This window comes from Manacus vitellinus, unplaced genomic scaffold (genome assembly GCF_001715985.3).
Source record: "Manacus vitellinus isolate BGI_N305 unplaced genomic scaffold, ASM171598v3 scaffold_32_pilon, whole genome shotgun sequence".
Lineage (NCBI taxonomy): Eukaryota > Metazoa > Chordata > Aves > Passeriformes > Pipridae > Manacus > Manacus vitellinus.
Genome location: NW_021940460.1, coordinates 6,806,750 through 6,828,138, shown reverse-complemented (window position 1 = coordinate 6,828,138; position 21,389 = coordinate 6,806,750). Strand labels below are relative to the sequence as shown.

The window sequence follows — 21,389 nt, the reverse complement described above, 5'->3', positions numbered from 1 at the left end:
CCTGCCATTCAAGGCACTGATATTTTTTTGGCTTCTAGAGTGTTTTCTTCAGAACGTTCCTGCTCCAGATCGCTTTGGGTTTAGATTGCATCACTTGAAATAAAACTGGTTTATTTTGTTTCATAAGCAGCACCTTTGGAAAATCAGAGGGAGAAGAGTGTTCCTGAGAAACTGGCTACTGGAATACCTTACTTTAGTTCATGGTAGGAAGTAGACATTATCCTAATGCAAGGGCTGGTTCAGCTGGTTCAGTACTGTAATAAATCACATTGGATATGTTGGATGCAGCTGGAAGTTAAACTAGAGATGCTCTCTGGATTTGGATAACTGCAGCAATTATTGTTCTCTTTTTATTAGCATTTTTAAAAATCTTCATTTAATGGTTGAATAATTCATGTTACTGTTCAGCTTATGAGGCAAAAGACAGAAGAATGAATAGGAATAATTTCTAGCCAAGTAAAAATTCTACTAAATAGTTTTTTCTTTTTTATTAAAAAAAAGCAGAATTTAAAATTTCTTTTTAAATACAGTAAAACTTACATATTTTTCACTGAAGTATATTTGTTGCTTTGGTTTAGTCTGTCAGCAGCTTGTCCTCTATCTTCTAATACTTACAGAATTTTCAGTTCACATTCTTGTTTACCAAAACCCAGAACTGCTTTCAAGGGGACTGTAACTGTTTTAACATGTAGATTTTTTTATTTTGAGTGGTCTGTGGTGGATGATGTTGCCGTCATTGGCTCCAAGAAATAAGTTAGATTGTTGTGTGCTGTGAGTTCTGTGTTCATTTGCAAGCAGCTTTCATTAAAGAAAAAAAGAAAAGGAAAAAAAAAGTCAGTAATTTGTTTTCCTCTTAAGAGTCGCTTGTTTCTGGAAGATGCAGAAGATGAGTGACTTGATAAAATGGTGTTGACAAGTTCAGCTGTTAACAATATTATCTTTAAATAGTATTTTAAATTTTTTTTTAGTGTCTGTCTGTAGAAAATTATTATAGTAAAGCTACATATCCTGCGGGCGAGTTCTGGAAAAAAGATTATTCTTATTCCCATGGACACGGTCTCAGCTGACATCAATCAGATAGGGAAGTGTGTGATGGTTAGGACTGGATTTTGACAAAATAATAATAATAATAATAATAATTAGGTTGGCACGTGGTTCACATCAGTGCTATAGGTTTGGATCCAGGATTACTTAGGTAGGCAGGAGACACTGTATCCAATTCCATAAAGGCAGAGTACAGGGTGGTGAGCTGGAGGTCGGGTACATTTCCATGTGGAGTTCCGTTTGGGATGGGGATGTTGCTGCTGTTCTCCAGCTGGCAGTGAGAGGGGAAACACTGGGAAGACACTGGGGATGATGAAATGAGGACAAGGGGATCCACAGCAAGGCTGTCGTCTTTTAGCTCCTCCCAGAGATTCCCTACAACAAAACAAAACATGTTGATTAATGGAATGATTAATATCTCTTCATATGATGTCTGTATACATTTCTATATATTCAGTTTTTTAAACATTGTGTTGCAGGAGAAGTTGGTAATTAAACAGTTGTATGTGCTTTATGTGTAGGTGCTCTTAAAACCTTGGGATTGAGGAAGAAAAAAGGTTGTTTAGGTAGTTTTTGTTTGTCTGTCTCCATAATGAATTTAAATTTGGGAGAAAGCAGCATACATTTAAGAAAATTATTTCACCTGGTAATTTGCAATATTCTGTTAGAAATGTATATTTATGAAGAATAACTTCTATTCTTTAAAGGAAAACATTGATTTTGGATAAGGAAAGTGCCTCTCATCTCTATAACATATGGAAGATATGGGATTATACTTAGCCCTGTTGCTAGAAGTAGTGTGCAGGCCTTATCTTAAGTTTTAGGGCCTCCAATTAGAGATTTGATCATTTTATAAAGAAAGAAAGTAAAAAGCATAGATAAGGTTAAATAATTTAAGATAAAGGGCTAGGCCAGAGGGAAGGTGGAGTGGTACCATACTGATGAAGCACATTCACACCACCAGAGCATGTGCTTCAGATTAATTGAATAAAATGGAAAGAGGTCCCAGGAAACGAGTGGAGTGTGGTGTCAATCTCACTAGAACAATCTGGGCATGGCAGGAGTGGGAGATATTTGTGACAGTGGGATGGATGGCACTGGCATTCGCTGAGTCATGTAGATTATTGAAACGGCATTTTTTTTTTGCTCTGTCTTTTAGGTTGATTTATGTAACCGCTTTTTGTTTGTGCAGGAAGGAAATTCTGGTATGTTATTTGGTGCAACAGGAGCTTTATAATTTGGAACCCACAGGATTTGATTTATATATATGTGTATATATAAATGTATATATATTCATTATAAATTTACATATATATTTACACACATATATAATGCGTGTATATGTATATATATAAAAATACATGGTGGGTTTTTTCCTTGGTTTTGCATGAAAAGCTGTGTTCTTAATGTTCAAAATCCCACCCAGCCAAGATGATTCAATTATTTAATATATAAAAAATTACTGTCAGCATTACATAATTAAGTATGTGAGAACACACCTCAGGAAGTATAATTGTTCAGGGCACAAGTCAGATGATGCCTCAGGAAGGGGGAAATAACATTTGTTGGAGCAGAGATGTGGAAAGTGTTTGAATAAATACTGATGAAAGAAGTTAACCTGTTAATTTGATAAACATTATTTCTCTTATTTCCCTTCACGTGACAATTCTTTTGTAAGAATTGCACTAAATAGTTGTGCTTGAGTACTTTCCAGTGGAATATATATCTGAATTAAAAAAATACATTCTAAATACTGTATTGCAATACTTAATATTGGCAATTGTAGCCAAGAGGAAGCAGGAATGTTTTTTAAACTCTGAATGTAAACAGGTGGCTTTCTTGGGAAACTTTTTAAAGATTTAATGCAATATTGCATGTTGTGTGTATAATGTAACCTAGTTAAGGTGTTTTTTGTAGCAGTGGCAAGAAGTAGTATTTAAAAAAGAAGGTCACGAAGGGTTGGTAGGTGATGGGTTGGGATGTGATGGGAGGTGATGGGATGTAATAAGCCTGACTCTACAAGATAAAAATACTTTAGATACCAACCTTGGAGATCAAAATCAGTTAGGGATGGATTAAGAGCATCGATGTCATTGCTGAGGTCTCCCTCCGGCATGAGCGTGTCCTGCACTGTCCTGGCTGTGGAATGCTCCGGCAGCATCTTCATCCCACAGTTTGGGGGGGTCTGCGCCGGCAGCGGGGAGTCCTGAGTGAGGCTGGGCTGAGTTCGGAGCTCGCTTTGAGCCTCCCCTGAAGGAAACAGGCTCTGAGCGTCCGGTGTCTGCTGCATCAGTGCATTTGGGATTTGGGGGAAGCCCTGTGGGGATGTGTAGCACGGAGGCTGCTGCCCCCCCAGTAAATTGGGTAAAGCGTTCTTGGCATGCAGAGCTCCCGAGGCGTGGATGCTGTGTAATGGCTGTGGGATCCCGGAGGAGAGGGAGGGCTCGCATAAGGAATGGGATTGGGCTGCCATCTGCCTGGAAAGTGAGGCACCTGCAACGCCCGTCGGGCTGCAGGACATGAGGGAAGATCTCAGCTTCTCGCTCTTGTCGCCTATCAGGGTGTCAAGTTCTTCTGGAAAACAAGAAAAAAGTCCATGGTGAAACTTCTTTGCTTATTTGGAAATATCTACAAAACGAGGTCTTGTTTAATTCTGCTTTCTAATTTTTGTTTTCTTGTTTTGCCAATCACCTTATAACCAGGAAAAATCCTGAAATGCTTTCCTAAGTCACGTATTAATTCTCTTATACAGTTTGGTGCCTGCTACAAAGAAAAGTTCTCGGCAGAACTGTTTGAGAAGTGACACATTACTGACCTGGCTTTGCCATACTCTTCCTTACAGCAACTGGATCTTTCCTCTTCCATTTCTGTAGCTCCTCCTGCATCTTATCAATCTTGGCTGGATTCAGAGCCCACAAACAGCCTTTCCGAGAGGAATTGCCTGACTTGTTTTCAACTTTCTCAAAGCACTTGTTCAAAGATAAGTTGTGGCGCACAGAATTCTTCCAGCCATCTGGAGCTGTCTGGAGAAACAAATCCAGTGTAAGAATGGGACTTGAAGGACAAATAAAAAAATAAATATGTATATCTCTGTTTTGGCTGGTGAGGTTGTAAGAAATGCTGTTTAGTTTGTACCTTCTGCCATGAGAAACTTGTACGTTAGAAGGAAGCCACAAAAATGTTACCGTCATGTTGTGTGGGAAGAGAGGGATCAGATAGAACAGTAACTGATCTGAGCAAAAAGGTTGTCAGAGGCCTGCTGGATTTTTAAGAGTGAATTTGAAAATCACAGGAATTAAGTGTCTAAAGAATTATATTCTAGAGCTGTGAGCTAACAGGATTTCTATCGGAATCTGTTTTGGAACACCGAGAAATATTTCAACATTTAACTAAAGCACTACGTGCTACCTGGACTCTAATTCAGTGTCCAGGCAGACTTCAAAAGAATTTATCATGCTCCTGTAGGTGTAACTTTGTGTGCTGGCCAATTACATAACCAAATGGTTTAATCACAAGCCCTACAGACGAGATACAGGTTTCCACATCTGATCACTGCATCTCTGTGCTTTGCATTTATTTTTAACTCAGCAGTGGCAGCTGGGAGGTTCTTTAAACTGAATCATTAAAATGATTATTTTCTTGTTTCGAAAAAAATATCCTCATCTCTGTGTCATAAGAATTGAAAGAAATTAAACAACTCTCTGAAAGGTGGGTGAAGTTGTCTTTGTCTATTGATTCATATTCATGGATGCAAAATATTTGTCATCGTAACTGTTTATATCAACACAGAGAATTATTGAACAGAGAGCACAAGAAATAAATATGGGTTTCCATAGTATTTTTTAAAATGTTAAAAATTAAAATTCCCCTTTTATGTGTATTAAATTTTCTTTGCATTCTTATGCTTTATTAGTAGGGATCCATCTTGCATAGAAAGTCAGATTTTGGATAGTTTGATAATCTCTTTAGTTGTTGCCTAGTACAAGAAACTTCCTCTAAGACTATCTTTTATAAATGGAGTTCTGTCCATTTTTGCTTTCACATGATACACTGTGAAATTTTGAACATACTTTGATAGAAATTCTTTAATCAGAATTTTATTTTCTTATCTACTTTTATCAGGAATGTAGAGTCTGTTCTCTTGTAGCTTGTAAAGAACTGTCATGTGAGTTAAGGCATTAAAAGCCTTATTGAAGGGCTGAGGGTCAAATTTAATATTGATTTCTTCATTAAAAAAAAAAGGTGTGGAATTAAATACGTGTTATTTACTAAAAGAGAAACTATTCTCCTTTCATAGCAGCAGAGTTTCTACCCTTTTGGCCCACCTGATGTCAGCATTTCACTATTCTGTCTCAGAGGTGAGACAGCATAAATTGTATTTAAAAAAAAAAAAAAAGAAAACAAACTCAAACCCTTTAAAACCCTTTCTGCCATAGGGTCATACTAAACATGATGAATCAGTTTTTCTCCCTTGCAGGTCATATTCAAGTTGCTTTCTGGCAATTCCAAAAGTGAATAGAACTGTTCCTCCCAGGTAAGTTGTGTGTTTAGCCACTGAATAAGCTGACCTGAAAGAATATTCATGTTTCTTGCCCTGCACACGAGGCTACACACACCTTTGTCTGTATCTAGACAGGATAATTAGTGTTTCTGCTAAGATGGGAGCGGCATGGGTTTCTCAGAGGTTTTCAGAACATGTGGGGGTGTAAACTGTGAGATGGTTTTAGAAACGTAAGAGCAAAAAGTACGTGGATTGATTTTGGAGGCTGCTCCCAGGAGCCCAACAGGTTCTTGCATTAAACTTGGCATTGCTGACCTGCGAAAAGTTTATCCAGGCAAGGCTTGAAGGAACACTCAGTGTGTTTGTGCTATGACTCTGGCACTGTTTTTTTTAAGTGAATGTGATTGTTCATGAGGGAGCTTTGGTTACTGAAGTTGCTCTTGTGTAGTTGGAATCTCCTTGCTGTGGCTTGGTTTTGATGTTGCTGCGTTTCAGCATAGTGTGGATGAAGCTGTAGAATCATAAAATCATAGGATCACAGAATCATTAAGGTTAGAAAAGCCCCCTGAGGTCACTGAGTCCAACACTGCCAAGGCTACCACTGACCCAGGTTCCCAAATGCCACATCTGCAACGCTTGAATACTTGCTGCTCTAGGTTCCATCAGACCACAGACCTTTCTGGCCTCTTTGACCACTGGCACTAATTCCAATTAACAAGATTAAAGCTTTCTTTTAGACCCACTAATCACTACAAAGAAAAAGATGACAAAAAATATTTTTTGTCCAGCCCCACGGATCCTGACCAGCTCTTGAAGTTTAAAGAGTTCAGTCATCTTGCAAAACCCTTTCTCTTTAAATCTAGGTCTCAAGAGAAGGGAGAGGTACATCAAAGGGTAATTCAACTTTAGCTGTGTAGATGTTTTTTTTAGGACGTAGGAGTTGGATTGCTCTGTTTCAACTAGAAATGAAATTGTTGCATCACAGAAACTAAATTTGCTGTGGCAGCGAATACAAGTTAATTTGACTCGGCTTGTATCATCTAATGTCTCCCAGCAAGATTCTGTGTACAATTGCACTCTCTTTTTCTCCAACTTAAATTGCTTCTCCTCTCCCTGTTGTATCCTGCTAGTTAGTGAGTGCTGGTAGCAACGACAAAATGTTCTTTGCTGGTCTTTATATTATTTTATCTTGCTGAAGACTCTCCAAAAAAAGGATGATAGAGGGTATCAGTTTTTGCCATATATTGATAATTCTCTGGGCTGCTGTAAAGGCCAGAGGTAGACAGGACTTAATGCCTGTGGGTGTAATATTCGATTTTTTTATTCTCCCTTAGTCATTTTAAGGATGTTACAGTCAAATACTTTTGACTGTATTTGTAAGTGAAATGCAAAAATAAATGCAAAAATAGTGAATGTTCCCTTTGTACCCGTTGTACCAAGTATTACCCCCTGCACTATTCTTTCCCTGTAATCCATATGACAACAGCAACCTCGTTCTCATCTACTTTAAAATGAATTAAGAAAAAGACAGGGAGCTCTGAAAAACCACGAAGGACCAGGATGGTGACACCTGGCAGAGCCACACTCCTGAGTCTGAAGGATTCTGTCCATGTTGGCAGCAGCAGCAGCAGCATTTTGCTTGAAGCTGCTGATTAACTTTTATAATCAATTATGTTGTAAGACAACGGAGAATTAATTTCAGTTTGGTCTGATGAATAAACATGAACATGCCTGTAAAAATTATTAATAATATTCCCATCTCTCTGCTTGAAACTCTTGCTGTTTTTCTTTGGATTCCATTGGCATTGAGTACTTCTGATTTCTGATGCTAGGTGTCTTCATATTTTCTCCCTTCTTTTGCTTGTAAAAAATGATGGAGTAATTAGTGATTCTTTTGTGAGGAAATCTGGGAGTACAGAAGTGTGATGGATCCTGACAGTTCTTCCTCCATCATAATGTGTATTTTTCTCTGATTACTGACAGATTCAACCTTATTATTATTTTTTTTTTTTGTGCACAGAATTTATTGGTTGAATTGCTGCAGGGCTATTTGCAAGAGGAAACAGGACAGACTCACTTGCTTTATTTTAATTTTTGGGCCTTGCTAACAGCTGAGGTCACCTGCCCTGGACTTCAGCGAGACGGTTTTGAAGAATCAGCAGAAATAAAGCTCCATGTAGATCAGCAGGTGATGATTCCATTACAGCTCTTTTAAAAATCTCAACTAATCCTCCTGCTCTTGGATCATTTGCTGACTGAGCACTTTCCACTCGCATTCCAAGCCCAGGGAACCATTCCCTTATAGCATGGATTTAAATTTCAATAGTGCTGCTGCAAACCATACACCCTTCCCGTCACCAACGTCATGGTGTAATTATGAGCTTAGTACCATTTATCATATATTAGACTTTTCTTGGTACAGGGCATGCAAGTGATGCTGTTGCCCAAGACGGATATCCCAGCTCCAGAATGCAGTGAGATAACCTGGAACCTCTGCTTCCACACCAGTCTGGAGGTGCTGCTGATGGCAGAGGAAGCTACAAGACCAGTTCTGCCTGTATTTGAGATCTGAGAGGAAGGAGTGAATGTGTTTTGAAAATTATTCACCCTTTTTATGAGTTGTTAGTGAGGAATGGCCACTGTTATACACCCAGACTCACAGCTGGAACAGTTCTTAATATCTTTTTGAGTTAAATATTACCACATTTCTTCCTGCATGTAAAATGCTGGGTAGTTTGTGATCATGAATGTATATAGTGTGTAATTGATTTGATATTAATCTCCTAAGAAATTATCCCTTTCCATAGCTGGAATCCCATCCCTTATTCCCTCTGCTGACAGGTAAGCTTAGAGGGAGATTCCCCCCCCTCCCAGTGGAACTCACCTTAAAGTAAGGAAAGTGTTCCGTCATGAAATTGTAAATCTCACTGACTGGCAAACTCCCTGTCTTGCTGTTTTTGAGAGCCATGAAGATCAGGATGCTTTAGGGAGAAAAAGAAAAGCATTTTAGCCTCTTCTGCTTGACTCCTCAGAACCAAAAGTAGACTATTTTCCAAACTGTGTGTAATGACTGCAACTTTCACTGCCATAGCACAAGTACAGTGATGCTTAAAATTTCCACTTAGTTGTTTATAACAATCTCCTTACACTGTGTAACTTCTACAGGTAATTCTCAAAACTCATATAGAAGTTCTAACCTGAGTTTCAAATAAAGTAATATAGAAAGTGAAATCAAGACCTTCAAATCCTGCTGGTGGGTATTTATCTAAGGTGTGTCTGAAAACTTAAACTGGTGAAGGCCACACAGAGTATCAAACTGACAGTGACAGATGGGTAATTAAAATTTAATTGTCTGATCTACTTTGTTAGATTATTTGGGGTCCAAAACTGTGTGATGACTGACATATCTGGTGTGTTTTCTAGGCATTTCCTTGCCTTAGCAACTGGAAAAAAATAGTTCTAATACAGGTGCTAGGAAAGGCAACAAAGTGGGATCAGTCTTGTGCTGATGGCGTTTGTAAAATTTTGTATTAAAGAAACATTTAGGGATTTTTTTTGGGGGGGGGGTGATCAAGACAATGCTTTGCAACATTTAATTTCTCTGTGCCTTGGCCCCAGAGTCTGGATCATCTTGATTCGTGCGAACAGGACAGAACACACCGGGAACAAGACAAATAAGAGTAAGCGTGTTATTGCAAACGATGCTGGAACCAGGCCATGGGTAAACAGTGCATTTCCTGTAACATGAGGGCTTGAAGAAATATTGTATTACCTGTAGGAGTAGATGGGCTTGGGAAACAGAGGTTGCTGGGATTCTTGACTGCTCTGAGGAGCGATTCTTTGGTAAGGGTAGTGTGAAGAAGCGATGTAAGTCACAGGGTAGCTGCCTCCTGAGGGATACTGATGGGACAAAAGAGATGTTATTTGGCTTAGCAACAAGCTCCCAAAAATATTTCCTGATAACAGTATTAAACTATGTATTTCTGAGGATATTGTGTGGGGAAAAAAAAAAGTACTTTATTCTTTATTGCCTGCCACGCTACTGAGCTCTTGTGAAAAATTATTAATTGTCTCCAGATAACTCTTAATTTTATGGATCTAAAGCATGTCTCCTTTCAACCATCTCTTTTGAAGTTGAAGTATCTCAGTCTGCTCAGCCTCCCCTGAACATGCAGACAAGTAAATTATTGGTGTAAACTTATTTACATAAAAATCCCCAAAACCACCAGAATAAAATACTTCAAACAATGTGCAATATAGAAGAATGAGCCCATCAAGTAAAGCTGCTAAAAATATAGGAAGAAACATTGAAGTTTTGACTGAGCCTTGTTTGATTTTTTTTTTTGTGCTATTTTATTGTTGTTTTATTTTAAGTGGAGAGGGATACAGCAAGGTAAAAATCAGAAGTGAATAATATCTAATCCCAAGGGAATAACATCCCAAAATCTCTGTTAAAATTGCTGTTATTATGCAAGGCAGGGATAAACCTGGCAAACAACAGTGAAAACTTTAGTGGATGCATCAGAATATATAAAAAATGAATGTATTATTATGGAATAAGTTAGTAAGATCATTCCAGGGGTCAGGAGAGCAGCATGTGAGACATTTTTGAGGTGGTTTCATGTTACCTGTCTCATGCTGAAGCTTTGGGCTACTCCCTGTCTGTACCCTCATAGTTAATGCCAAGGAACAGGCATCTCCAAGAGGCCAGGAGTTTGTGTACTATTCACCACCACCTCAAGTGACTCTTTTTTTCCCCTCTCATTTTCTGCATCAGAAAGCTAAAAAGAATAGCCAGGACCCCTAAAATCAGGCACTATTTGTGCCATCCTCACCCCTCCCGGGGACCAGCAGCAGAAGCTACTGAGATGCTGACCTATCTCTTAAGGAGACCTCTAAGCTTGTCCACCTCCCAAGACATACTAAAGAGGTGGGATAGAAATATGCCAATGCCAAAAAGCAGGTGAGAGAGTGGAAATAATCCACATAGATAACCTGGATTGCACCACAGTGTCTGTAGACTTGCTCTCAATTTTTTTTAACACACCAGTTGGTCTTTTTCTTTGCCAAATATTCCATATTTTTTTCTTTTCCAAATTACAGCTTAAGTCTGCTGGCAAGAGACTTTCAAGAACAAAGGAGCACTACCCTGCTCAGGTAAGATAGCATCAGTTGGCTCTCTGGGAGGCAAAAGCTCCTGCTGAACTCAGAGCTCCCTGTGAGGGGAATTTCTGACTCTTACAGATGAACCTTTCCAGATGCCAGGGTGAGGGCATGGCCAAAATTAGGAGTCATGTCACATGCTGTTGAAAAATCTACCTGCATGCCTTCCCTGGTGCTCAAAGGTTGCTGAGCCCTTTTCTGGTGTTTTACTGCTCAGCTCCAGCAGTTCTGTGTCATGAGGTTTGTGTGGTTCCTCTGAAAAATTATAATGTAGCTCTTGAGACTTGTTGGGAAAAATCCCTTTTTAATTAATTTATGCACCTCCTTAGTTTCTTATTGTAATCCCTTTTTTTGGATCAAAAAAAAAAGCTTCATTTGCTCTTGGTCTTTGTCCCCTTAAAACACGCTTGAGAGGTTGTCATGTGCTTGCAAAATATTCATAGTTTATTTACTTATTCTGGATTTTTAATAATTTATTTAAGTTTCTCTGTAATTTTATTCTCATTGCTGGAGTTTTATTGCCTCTTTGCTTTTATCTTTCTAACACTGGACTGCCTGAAATGGAATGTGGAAAACCAGACTGAATATACTCTGTTGTTTGCACGGTGAAAGAAATAAAATGAACATAATTAATTAATATTTTTGAACTAAATATTAGGCAAAAATGGAGTCTCCAGAGGATCTGTGAACTAATTTCCATATGCAGTTCTGTGCTTCCTGCTTTGTGCGTTGGGTGTAGATTTTTCACCAGAGCAGAAAACTGGGCAATTCCTACAATAATTCCGATTTTATTGGTTTTGGTGGCTCTTTGAAAGGAAAGAGTACTAAGATGGGACTGTTTTTGATGTCATCATGAAAGGCAAGACCGGGGTGTTTTAAGGATTATTTCTGTTTTATTGGTTTCATTAGTCCTTTTTGAGGGAGCAAAGGCTGAGGAATGGTCTGGAATGACAGGCTCGAGCTGGTTTTACAGTCGCACAACTGGCATGAAAGGTGTCCGTGTTTTATGGTGGGTGGGTGAGTGACTCCAGTCAGTGTCTGCTACTTCATTCAGGTCAATAACAAGTAATTCCTCTCATGATTCATCACTTGTGTTGTGTCCAGCAAAGGGGAAGGTGAGGCCGCTTTATCATTTGGACAAAATTAATGGAAGGGGTTGATCTCTCTCATCCCTCTAATGAAAACTGAGGCGTAGTTTGAACATCCTTCACTTCAGGCTAAAGGGCCCGTTCTCTGGAGTGTAACCTCCATGGAGATTTAACTTGCACTGCTCCATTCCAATTTGAAATGTAAAGCATTAATCACGGAGCTGCTTCATGCAGAAGATGTTATTCCACTCCTTCTCAGTCTTGTATATCCCATGTATATCCCATTTTCCAGTATCTGATTGCAGCACAGGGACAGCAATTCTACCTGTTGGGACTTTGGCTGCTTATACTTTTTTTTTTTTTCCTCTGAGTAATAGAACACATTGCCAGACTTTTACCATAGTAACATTCAGAAGCACAAGTATTGGAAAGTCCAACAGAAACCTGCTGCACGTAAGAGATCTGTCACGGTGCCAGCTTGCAGGTGGATGGAAGACTTTCCTCTTAGTGCCTGTTGTATCTTGCCTGGTGGCTCCCAGGAAGCGTATTTCAGCTTTAATTTTGGAGGTTTTTTGAGTGTGGTTAGTGCCAATGTATAGTAATAGCACTGGTATCACATCAGAGGGGACAGGGGAAAGGTGCATGCTTCAGAGTGAATAAAGAGATCAAAACTATTCAATGAATTAACAAGCTAAGTGGAGTTTCTGCTAAAGCAGCACACAGAAATGGCATTTATATGGTGAGTGAGATGTAGGGTGCTGTGGCATACCCACAATGTCTGTCCTGTAATCCCAGTGGGGAATAGTTTATATTTGCAGCAGGGCTTTTTTTGGCAAGCCAATCCTTCATCGGGGACAATTTTCTTCTAAAATAACAATAATAAAATAACTGGATTTCTAAGTTAGGATGGTAGTGTAATATCCCCTTTCCTTTTGTTCTATTTTAATTTTATTATTACCTTTTATCACTTCTATTGAGTTTTGGGCTAACAAGAAAAAAACACAAGTAAATTAATTATGGTGGTGTAAATAAGAATTTAAAGATAGTTGCCTTTTTGCCACTTGACTGGGAAAAATAAGGTTCAGTAAATTCTGGCTAGAGGAATGTCAGTGTGGTAGGTAAAAGAAAAAAGCCAGGAGTAATGACTGTTTCAATGACTCAGACATGTAACACCATACAAATTAACAACCCTAATGAAATATCACAGTAACCTGGGTTTTGTTTTCTTTGCCCAGTTTAAATCACTGCTCTGTCAGTCATATTTTTTATACTTCTTGAGCAAGTTGAATGAGATGGTAGAGCTGATGCCACAATATCTGTCATCAGTCACTGAGATCAAAGGACATGTAGCTCAAGTGTGAGCTTTTATCCTAAAATAGTTTATATATATGACTTTCCCGTAAGTTCTAATGGTTTAACATTTCAGATTTGTGCTGTTTTTATACAGGGATTTCTCCCTATAAGTCTGAAAAATCCTCGTTACCTTAATTTCACCTCAAGTTTTGGGCTTTCTTTTTTTGTTTTTTTTTTGCTTGTTTTAAATAGGGTGTTTCAAGCATATTTTTGTCTTGAAATAAACACTACTGAAAAAATTACTGAAAATTTTATAAGCTGCAGGTAATTGAACATAAAAGAGGAAAAATTCAAAGCACTGAACAGCACCACCGTTTATATCTAAAGGAAATTATTTTTAGTGCTAATAATATAGTTACATGCAGAAGAACAACCTTAATATTGCACACTCTCCTGCATCATCAGCATTACTGTCAATTATGCTTCAGCTGAATAATCTTTCACTGAGGATGATGTAAGAGGCAAAAGATTGTGAAAGAGATGTGTGTACCATCAAGCACAAGGGGAGTGAACATCATTTTGCTGTTCAAATTTTACTTTAAAGTGTTTTCCTGTGTTTGATCTGAATTTTAAGTGTACAGTCACATATACTTAGTTTTTTATTCTGAAGTTAAAGCACAGTTAATTCCCTGGGATTCTGAAATGCCAACAGTTATGTGAATAATTTATCAGGCTTCAAAACATGTTTTTTTTGAGCATAATGGTGAAAATATAAATATGGAGTACCAAGATTGTTTATACATTCTTTTTTTCTTTTTCTGAATGACCATTTTAAAATGCATTTAGCTGCGGTTCTTTTAAGATCTTATTCTCATAAATCTGTATATATAAACATGGCCCTGAAACCCCACAAATTTAAAGGTATTATTTAATCTTTTTTTTTAATATTAATACCAAAACTATTGTACCATTAGAGTGTTAGAAATATAGGGATTTTGGTGCACATATTACACTGACCTGATGGAAAGGGTGTGAGGGGCAATACATCTGCTGCACTTGAGGCTGGTAGCAGTACAAACCAGGCTGCCCTTCCAGTGGGGATGTCCTAAGCTTCATGTCTGAATCCTGCTGGAAAATATTTAAGAAATGAGTAATTAGAGAAAACACCTCAATTTAAAATAGAATAATTCTGTTAGTCACTGTTTGGGTTTGCCTTCATTATATTTGCATTTTTGGACTTAATTCTGTCACAGTAAGTGTTACATAGAAGTTGTTTTATATTCCAATGGTACAAAACAAGGGGTGACCCCCCCTGAAAGTGTTCAAGACCAGGTTGGATGAGGTTTTGAGCAACCTGGTCTAGTGGAAGTTGTCCCTGGCCAGGGCTGGGGGTTGGAACGAGATGATCTTTAAGGTCCCTTCCAACCAAAACATTTCTGTGATTCTGTGAAGACCTTAACCAATCCCTGCATTTCTATAATCACAACTTTAAAAAAGGAAATCCCAGGTCATGTTCAATTCAAAGAGCAATTCAGAAAACATCAGTCTGTTTATAGATTGAGATGCAGGGAATGTGTAGGAATAGAGTAAGAATCTTACTGTTTCAAGAACCTAGTAGCACTTATCCTTCTGCTTTAAAGCAAGGCCATAATGATCAGCTTTTATTGTATTTTAGTATGTCTAATATATGTTAATAAGTATATAAATTTATTTTAGTATGCCTACTAAATATTTTTATATTTAGTATTTTTGTGGTGTATTAGTAGGAGCACGTGTTAGACTTGATTTGATATCCTGACTCCAAGCAAATGCCACATCCAGTATTAACAAATGTCTGTGTTATTTTGGTGACCATCAGATAAGATTTACAGAAATCCCAACTTGCCAGAAGTGTGGAAGTGATTTAGGAGTCTGATATCTCTTGCTGACAGAACCATGGGAGACACTGACAAGCAGCCACTCTGCTCCTGAGTAGTTACATGTGCTTGTTAAGGGCTCCTGCAGTGCTGCCTTTACATTTTGCACATCTTGCAGCCCAGGGATTTGGGAAGACAATAGGAATTTTTTTTCATCAACTGCTCACAGGTTTTGCATTAAACTGCTCTGACCTAGATGAGTGTTTATCCAGGAAATAAGAGATTTAGATCAATTTCCTCCTTAACCTGAATGGCTTCAATCCCCAGGTATGTTCCCTGACAACATCTCTCCATTCCCTGGTCTTAATCCAATTAAGAATTTTTTTCTTTAATCCTTTTTTCTTTTGGGAGCCCTGAAATTCTTCATCTCACAGCCATTTAGAACCAGCTTAGGGCCCTCTCCTGGCAGGTGGAGTCATTGTTTTTGGCTGCATTAGATGATGAAGATACACTTTACACCTCTGATCACAGCAGAGGTACTGTGGAGATACTGGAGGGTAATTTAATTTGATTTTCAGGGATCTCTGCTGCCCTAAATAGACTCTTGCCTCCATCTTGTATTGGAATTCGGTAACTTAGCACTTCACATCCCATAAATAGGTCTGATATTTAAATTTTGATAGCACTGATACCTCAGAATTTCTCTTCCATTTGCACCAAGAAAAGTGTAGGTCTGCTGAGGGGTTGTAACAAATCTGATATACGTCCTCATGCTTGAGAAATACTGTTTTGTGAACTTTTGTATCTTGAAAATACTAGCTGATGACAACTACTGTTGTCAGGAAGATCTTGGATATTTAGGATTCATGTATGATGTATAATGGGAAATCATTGTACATCTTTCTGAGGATTATTTTCCAGTAGGGAAAGGCCTTAAATTAGAGACTTGGACAAATGAATATGGAGATGTCTAAATATGTTTTTCCTGAGCTCTAGCCTACAACTTGACAGGAGACTAAACGTCCACGTAGTAATGTTAAGATAATAATTTGAAAAGTATATTTTTGCCATTGAAAACAGGAAAAAGAAGTATAAAAAAATACTGACCATGACTTGTGAGCTGTGATCCTGACCTGTAGTGCTGTACTGGAGGCTGTTACACCACGGTTGCTCCGTGGAGATGTCCGGGATGTGCGTGGGAAATGACTCTGACTCGTCAGGACCCGTAGATCCTGATAGACCCTCAAAACCATCGATGCTTCTATGATTTTTGAAAGGTGAAGCTTCTGGTGGGAGGGCTTGGTGTGCTTCCTGGAAAACATCTTCGCTGATCTGCCTCTTGTAAGGGTGGAAGGGGTTCCTGCTGCTCTTGAGGAACCGGTCATAGTTTCCTACAGTGTTTTCCTCGTAACTGTACCTCCTGAATTTTTCTGTGCTGAAAGATGCTTTGAATTTGTTCTTGCCGCAGTGAATTCCTTGGTTTGTAGGGTATCTCCCATGAATTTGATCCTGGGCTGGGGAAGCAGGGCTGGGGCTGTGAGAAGACTCTGAGCTCTTCCTTTCTGTCCTGACGTCTGACTCATATGGTTGGCAGCTGTAACTGAGATTATCCTGCAATGAAATATTTGCATTTATTTATTTAGGATTCATGTGAACAAATTTTTGTTATTTTCATAATTTACTTTATATATTTATATAAAATGTAAATATTTTAATTGTATTAAGAATACATCGCTGATAAGTATAATATTATTAGTTCTAGTCACCTTCATGCAGAGAAGCCCTGAAAGATCTAAAGGGTTTTCTGATTGCTTGGTATCCAAACCTGTTCAACAATTAATTAAGAAAAGTGAGGCCAGGTTGGACTGGCCTTTGATCAGCCTGGTCTAGTGGGTGGCATCCCAGCCCACGGCAGGGGGTTGGATAATCATTAAGGTCTTTTCCAACCAAACCGTTCTGGTGTTCTATGAGAAAACTGAACTATCCTTGAAAAACAGGGTGTCTTAGGTAACCGTTGACTAGTTGGTCTGACAATTCCAGAGAAAAATGATGTATGATCAAGTGATGAAAGATTAAATGACAGGAATGTGATAAGTGCAAGTCTTGCTGTATGCAAGTTTAGTCAAATAAGCTTGATCTCATACTCTGGTGGTGTTACACGCTGCCAGATGGGTTGGTGGTTACATCACTTCCCTTCATTAAGGTGGCCACATTCATTCTAAGAGACAAGTAGGCTCTGGGCAGACGTTTTAACCTTCTGCCTGTCTCATCTCCTCCCCTCCCTTTTACACTTTAGCAAAAAGAAAATAACAGCTACTGAAGTGCTCTTTAATCTAAAGGAGAAAGGCTTAACGAGAACTGGTGTCTGGATCCTGACACCGAAAATATGCATATTTGCCCTGACACCAAGGATGAGTAACTACTTGGATGCCTTTGAGAAGACGTGCGTCAGTCAGGAGCAGGTTGTTGTGTTCAGGGAAGGGGGAAATGGAATGTTCCGTGTTACACAAAAACTCAGACCAGATTACTGAGTGCTCCCTTTGCTCCTTCCCCCCTCCAAATCCGAGTTGGTTTTACAGTGTTTTAGAACAGCTTAAGGAATATATGCCTTTATGGAAGAACCAGCTTTCAAGAAGTCCCACGGGGAAGCCAGCATAAATTCGGTGCTTTCTGCAGGGGAACATGGCCCAGCTTTTCCAGTCATTTGCGTGTGTGTTAAAGCCATTAATGTTTTGTTCTGTCATGGATCCCTGCAGAAAGCAAATCTGGCCTCATGGCACTTTTAGCTTCTCACATGAACACAAACTTGCTTGGTTTATGACTTCTTAATTCTTCCTTCCTTGCTCTCCTCTACATTCCTAATACACGCGTTTATGATCTCTTTTCTTAGATTAGAATTAAAAAATTCCTCCTTATATTTAGTTCCATTAAGCTGTATGAATGACAGGGCTGTCAATTCTCCACTTGGAATTTTCATAATAAAAGGATGGCAATGGTTATTTTGCTGTTGTCTGATGAAAAACAGTACTCTCAGCTGTACTTTTGTTATGAGACATGATGAATATACAGGCAACAGGACAGAGATCATGTTATTCTAAAAAACTCCCAAGGAATTGTGAAGTCCTTGAAGTCATCCTTTACAGGCAGGGAGGAGACAAAAAGGCTCTGATGTCTCTTTGTCTACCTTTTATTTATTTATTTTAGAATCAGAATGAGAATTAACTTTAAGAGTAGCATTTTTCCAGGATTAGAAGTTGGATAGATAGATAGATTCTCTGTTTTGTTTTTAAAGAAATAGGGGTTTTAAGCAATTGAATAAGAAATTTAGCACGGAGCTTAAGATAAGCTAAGGAGGATAACTCAGGTTTTTAACTCTTCAAGAATAAAACTTTCAATGTTTGCTTTGTTACCAGTAAGTTTGGTGAGATTTAGTACAGCAATAGCTGAATATTGTATTTGAACTTTGAAGAAAGAGGACAGGCCTGGGCCAGCTTACTCACACTTTGCTGAACTGGGGATATTGAATCCCCCTGTGTCTTCATGAAGTCTTGTTGATCTCTTTCCAGAGTGTCTGAAGATGAAAATTTAATATTGGATTGATCTTGGAGTAGCGAAACCATCACCAAATCCACGCCAGACACAAATCCTGTTACGACAAAATCAAATTACAACAAATATTTTTTAAAACTTAAAGTGTAAAACAAACTACCCTGTCGGGTGCTGATGACTAGACAGGGTTAGAAATGCAGCTGGACAATAACCCATTCTAAGAAATTCCTGATATAGCTGAATTTTTTGGTTAGCTCTTAAAGAAATGTTCTGTAGGTACAATGACAGCGAAGATGTGATTTGGAGTTACTGTGGGTTCACCACATAATTTTTATAAAAATAAGTAACTGCTTTGTTTTATGTAGGAACACAAATTAATGAAAATGTATTGCTTTGGAGTTAAGACAAGTTTAGCAATATCAGTTTATTGAGAAATTGTGGTATAAACACACCCCAGTTGCTTTCAGAGGCACTATACAAAAAAACAAATCTTTTTCTATCATTAGTCAGACTGATGGTTACAACACATGCATATTTTCACTTTTTCTCTTTTATAAGTCCCAATCCCTTCAGTTTTTCCACTCTGTTTTGCAAGATTAAATGTATCTGAGATATATAAATTACTTCATCATTCCATACTCATTTTTGTTAGTTAGATCTCCTCTCGAGTTCCCAGTCTTTGATCTTTGGATATATGAGACATATCTGATGGTGTTCTTTGGATTAAGAGGAATAAATTTAATCTTCTAATATTTTGCTTTCTACTTTTCTACTGACTTTTTCTCCCAATCCTTGTTCACTGTTGCCATGCAGTAAAACAAAGGTAGAACTTGCATCCTCTTTCTAATGTCATGCACAGAACACTACACCAAGTGTGTGCCTGCTTAAAAGTGTTTGTGCTCATAGTTTAAATTTCAGGTGTACAAGTTGAAAAAAACCCCACTTTAATTCAGGAGTTAATCTGCCAGGTCTTTGCCACGTGTTGAAATAGCTGTTAGGTAAATAACTGAGGGGTTTATTAGGTTTGGTTAACAAAGACATATCACCTAAAAATGTGGAAACCCTCTTTTGCTTTTATAGTTCAAAGAGAAATCTGTATTTATGATGAGTAAGACTGCACTGCCCCGGGGGGATGAAGCACAATGGGGCTTGGAAATCAAGCATGAGACCTATGGTGGTGTATCAGGAAAAAATGATGTTAGATAAAGTTCAGAAGTGTCTCAGGCACTGACTCTTCTCCCAGTGGCTTAACTGGAGGCTGATGAGGAGATATATTTCTCATCTTGAAAGAAGCAGGTGGGAAAACTGACAACTAGGAAATATATGTGTGTGTCTGTTTGTAATTGTGAGGGATCCAGTTCTTGTCCTTCCCCTCCAAGACCTCTCCCAGGTTCTGTTGATGAACTGCATTTTGGTGCCTCATGGAGGCTGGTAGGAAAGGAGGAGTCTTAACTGTCATTTTATCCTATAAAAATTCCCCACTGCGTAGGGAAAGTGTGGGGTTTTTTTGTTTTGTTTTGTTTTTACTGACTATTAAATGAGAAGCAGCCTTGTACTAAAACCATGTTGGCCTGATAATCTGCCTTCAATGGTGGTTGTTTAATGACTTCATTGAGAATCCATTTCAGAGGATCTCTCATATGGGGATAAATCCCAAGGCTACAATCAAAGCGCTGCTTTCAGGTTTTTTTCCACATTAAGATTGGCACCAGCAGCTCAGTAATAACTGCATCTCCAGGTTATCCTAATCCTGGAAATGGCATGCTGTGGATGTGTCGTGCTGTGAGAGAAAAACCTCTGGCCAGGTACATATGACTTTCATTTTTTCTTGGCCCCCAAACTTCTCACTCAAAAAGCCATTTGCAACTTCACTCTCACTGATATGTCTCAAAGAAGGCTGTGAACATAGATCAGTAGAAACTGCCAAATCAACATCCTGAATAATTTTTTGCTGTTACTGTTCTTTAAACCTCTTCCTTTTTTTTTTTTTTTTTTTGTTTCTAAAATATCCCTTAGAGATGCTTAACTTTATTTTGTAGAAAGAATATATAACAAAAAAAAAATCCAACCATTTGCATTGTTAATATAGATTTTAGCAAAGAGAAATCAGACCACTTACTGACAAACCTTCTTTAAGAGAAGAAATTATGGTTGGAGGAGGCTGCCAATAATTCAGGATTCCAATAAATCATTTACAATAAACTGTTCCTGGGAAACAGAGCTTAAGGAAGTTGTGGGTTGCCTGGATGTAGGACGTGTTAAAGAAAACAATGATGCTTTGATTTGGAAAGAGGTATCTGATTATCCCAGATGTAGCTGGAACCATTTCATGTCATTTTGACTGTTGTAAATGTTGCATGACAATCCAAGGCTCCTATGATGAGATAACTATCTCTAAAATAAGAAAATAGTGAGAAACTGTAACCTCAGCTGAGTGTTTGGGTAAGCAAGGCAGCAGCAGCTGATCTATTAGCTCTGCATGACTGAGTCCTGTGGCAGCAGTCCATGGTTTAAACAATTCCTGGTTTTGTGTCTCTTGGAGGGCGTTTTGCTGGTGATACACTTCACCAGAGCTCGGCACTGGGCCGCCTGAGCAACCCGAACTGCTCTGAACTCTGCACGTTACTGTCAATGCCCTCTCCATCCCTCGGGGCTGTGATCAGTTTTCCTGAGAGGAAGGTGTGTTTGGATGTTCCCCAATTCGTAATTCATCCCCCAGGCACTGCCTCGAGCAGCTCCCTGAGCCCATCTCGACACTACCTTGTGTTATCACTCCTCCGCCCCCTCCCCAAAACACTAAATCATCTTTTTCCTCTCCAGATCACACTGATGTTTTCAAATGCAAGGGAGAAACACCTATTTGGGATTTTTTCCCCCCCCGAGTCTTTTTTTTTT

At 38.6% G+C, this 21,389-nt stretch overlaps 1 protein-coding gene across 1 annotated transcript; it reads right to left on the bottom strand.

Moving 5' to 3' along the window:
- Nucleotides 1-1,156: 1,156 nt before the first annotated feature.
- FOXN1 (forkhead box N1) lies at nucleotides 1,157-18,565 on the bottom strand. Its single transcript, XM_018076623.1, has 8 exons — nucleotides 18,446-18,565; nucleotides 16,053-16,556; nucleotides 14,107-14,217; nucleotides 9,318-9,445; nucleotides 8,430-8,526; nucleotides 3,860-4,067; nucleotides 3,091-3,618; nucleotides 1,157-1,419 (listed from the first exon to the last, which is right to left on the bottom strand). Exons 1-8 carry the CDS (start codon nucleotides 18,563-18,565, stop codon nucleotides 1,157-1,159), a joined length of 1,959 nt encoding a protein of 652 aa, XP_017932112.1.
- Nucleotides 18,566-21,389: the final 2,824 nt, after the last annotated feature.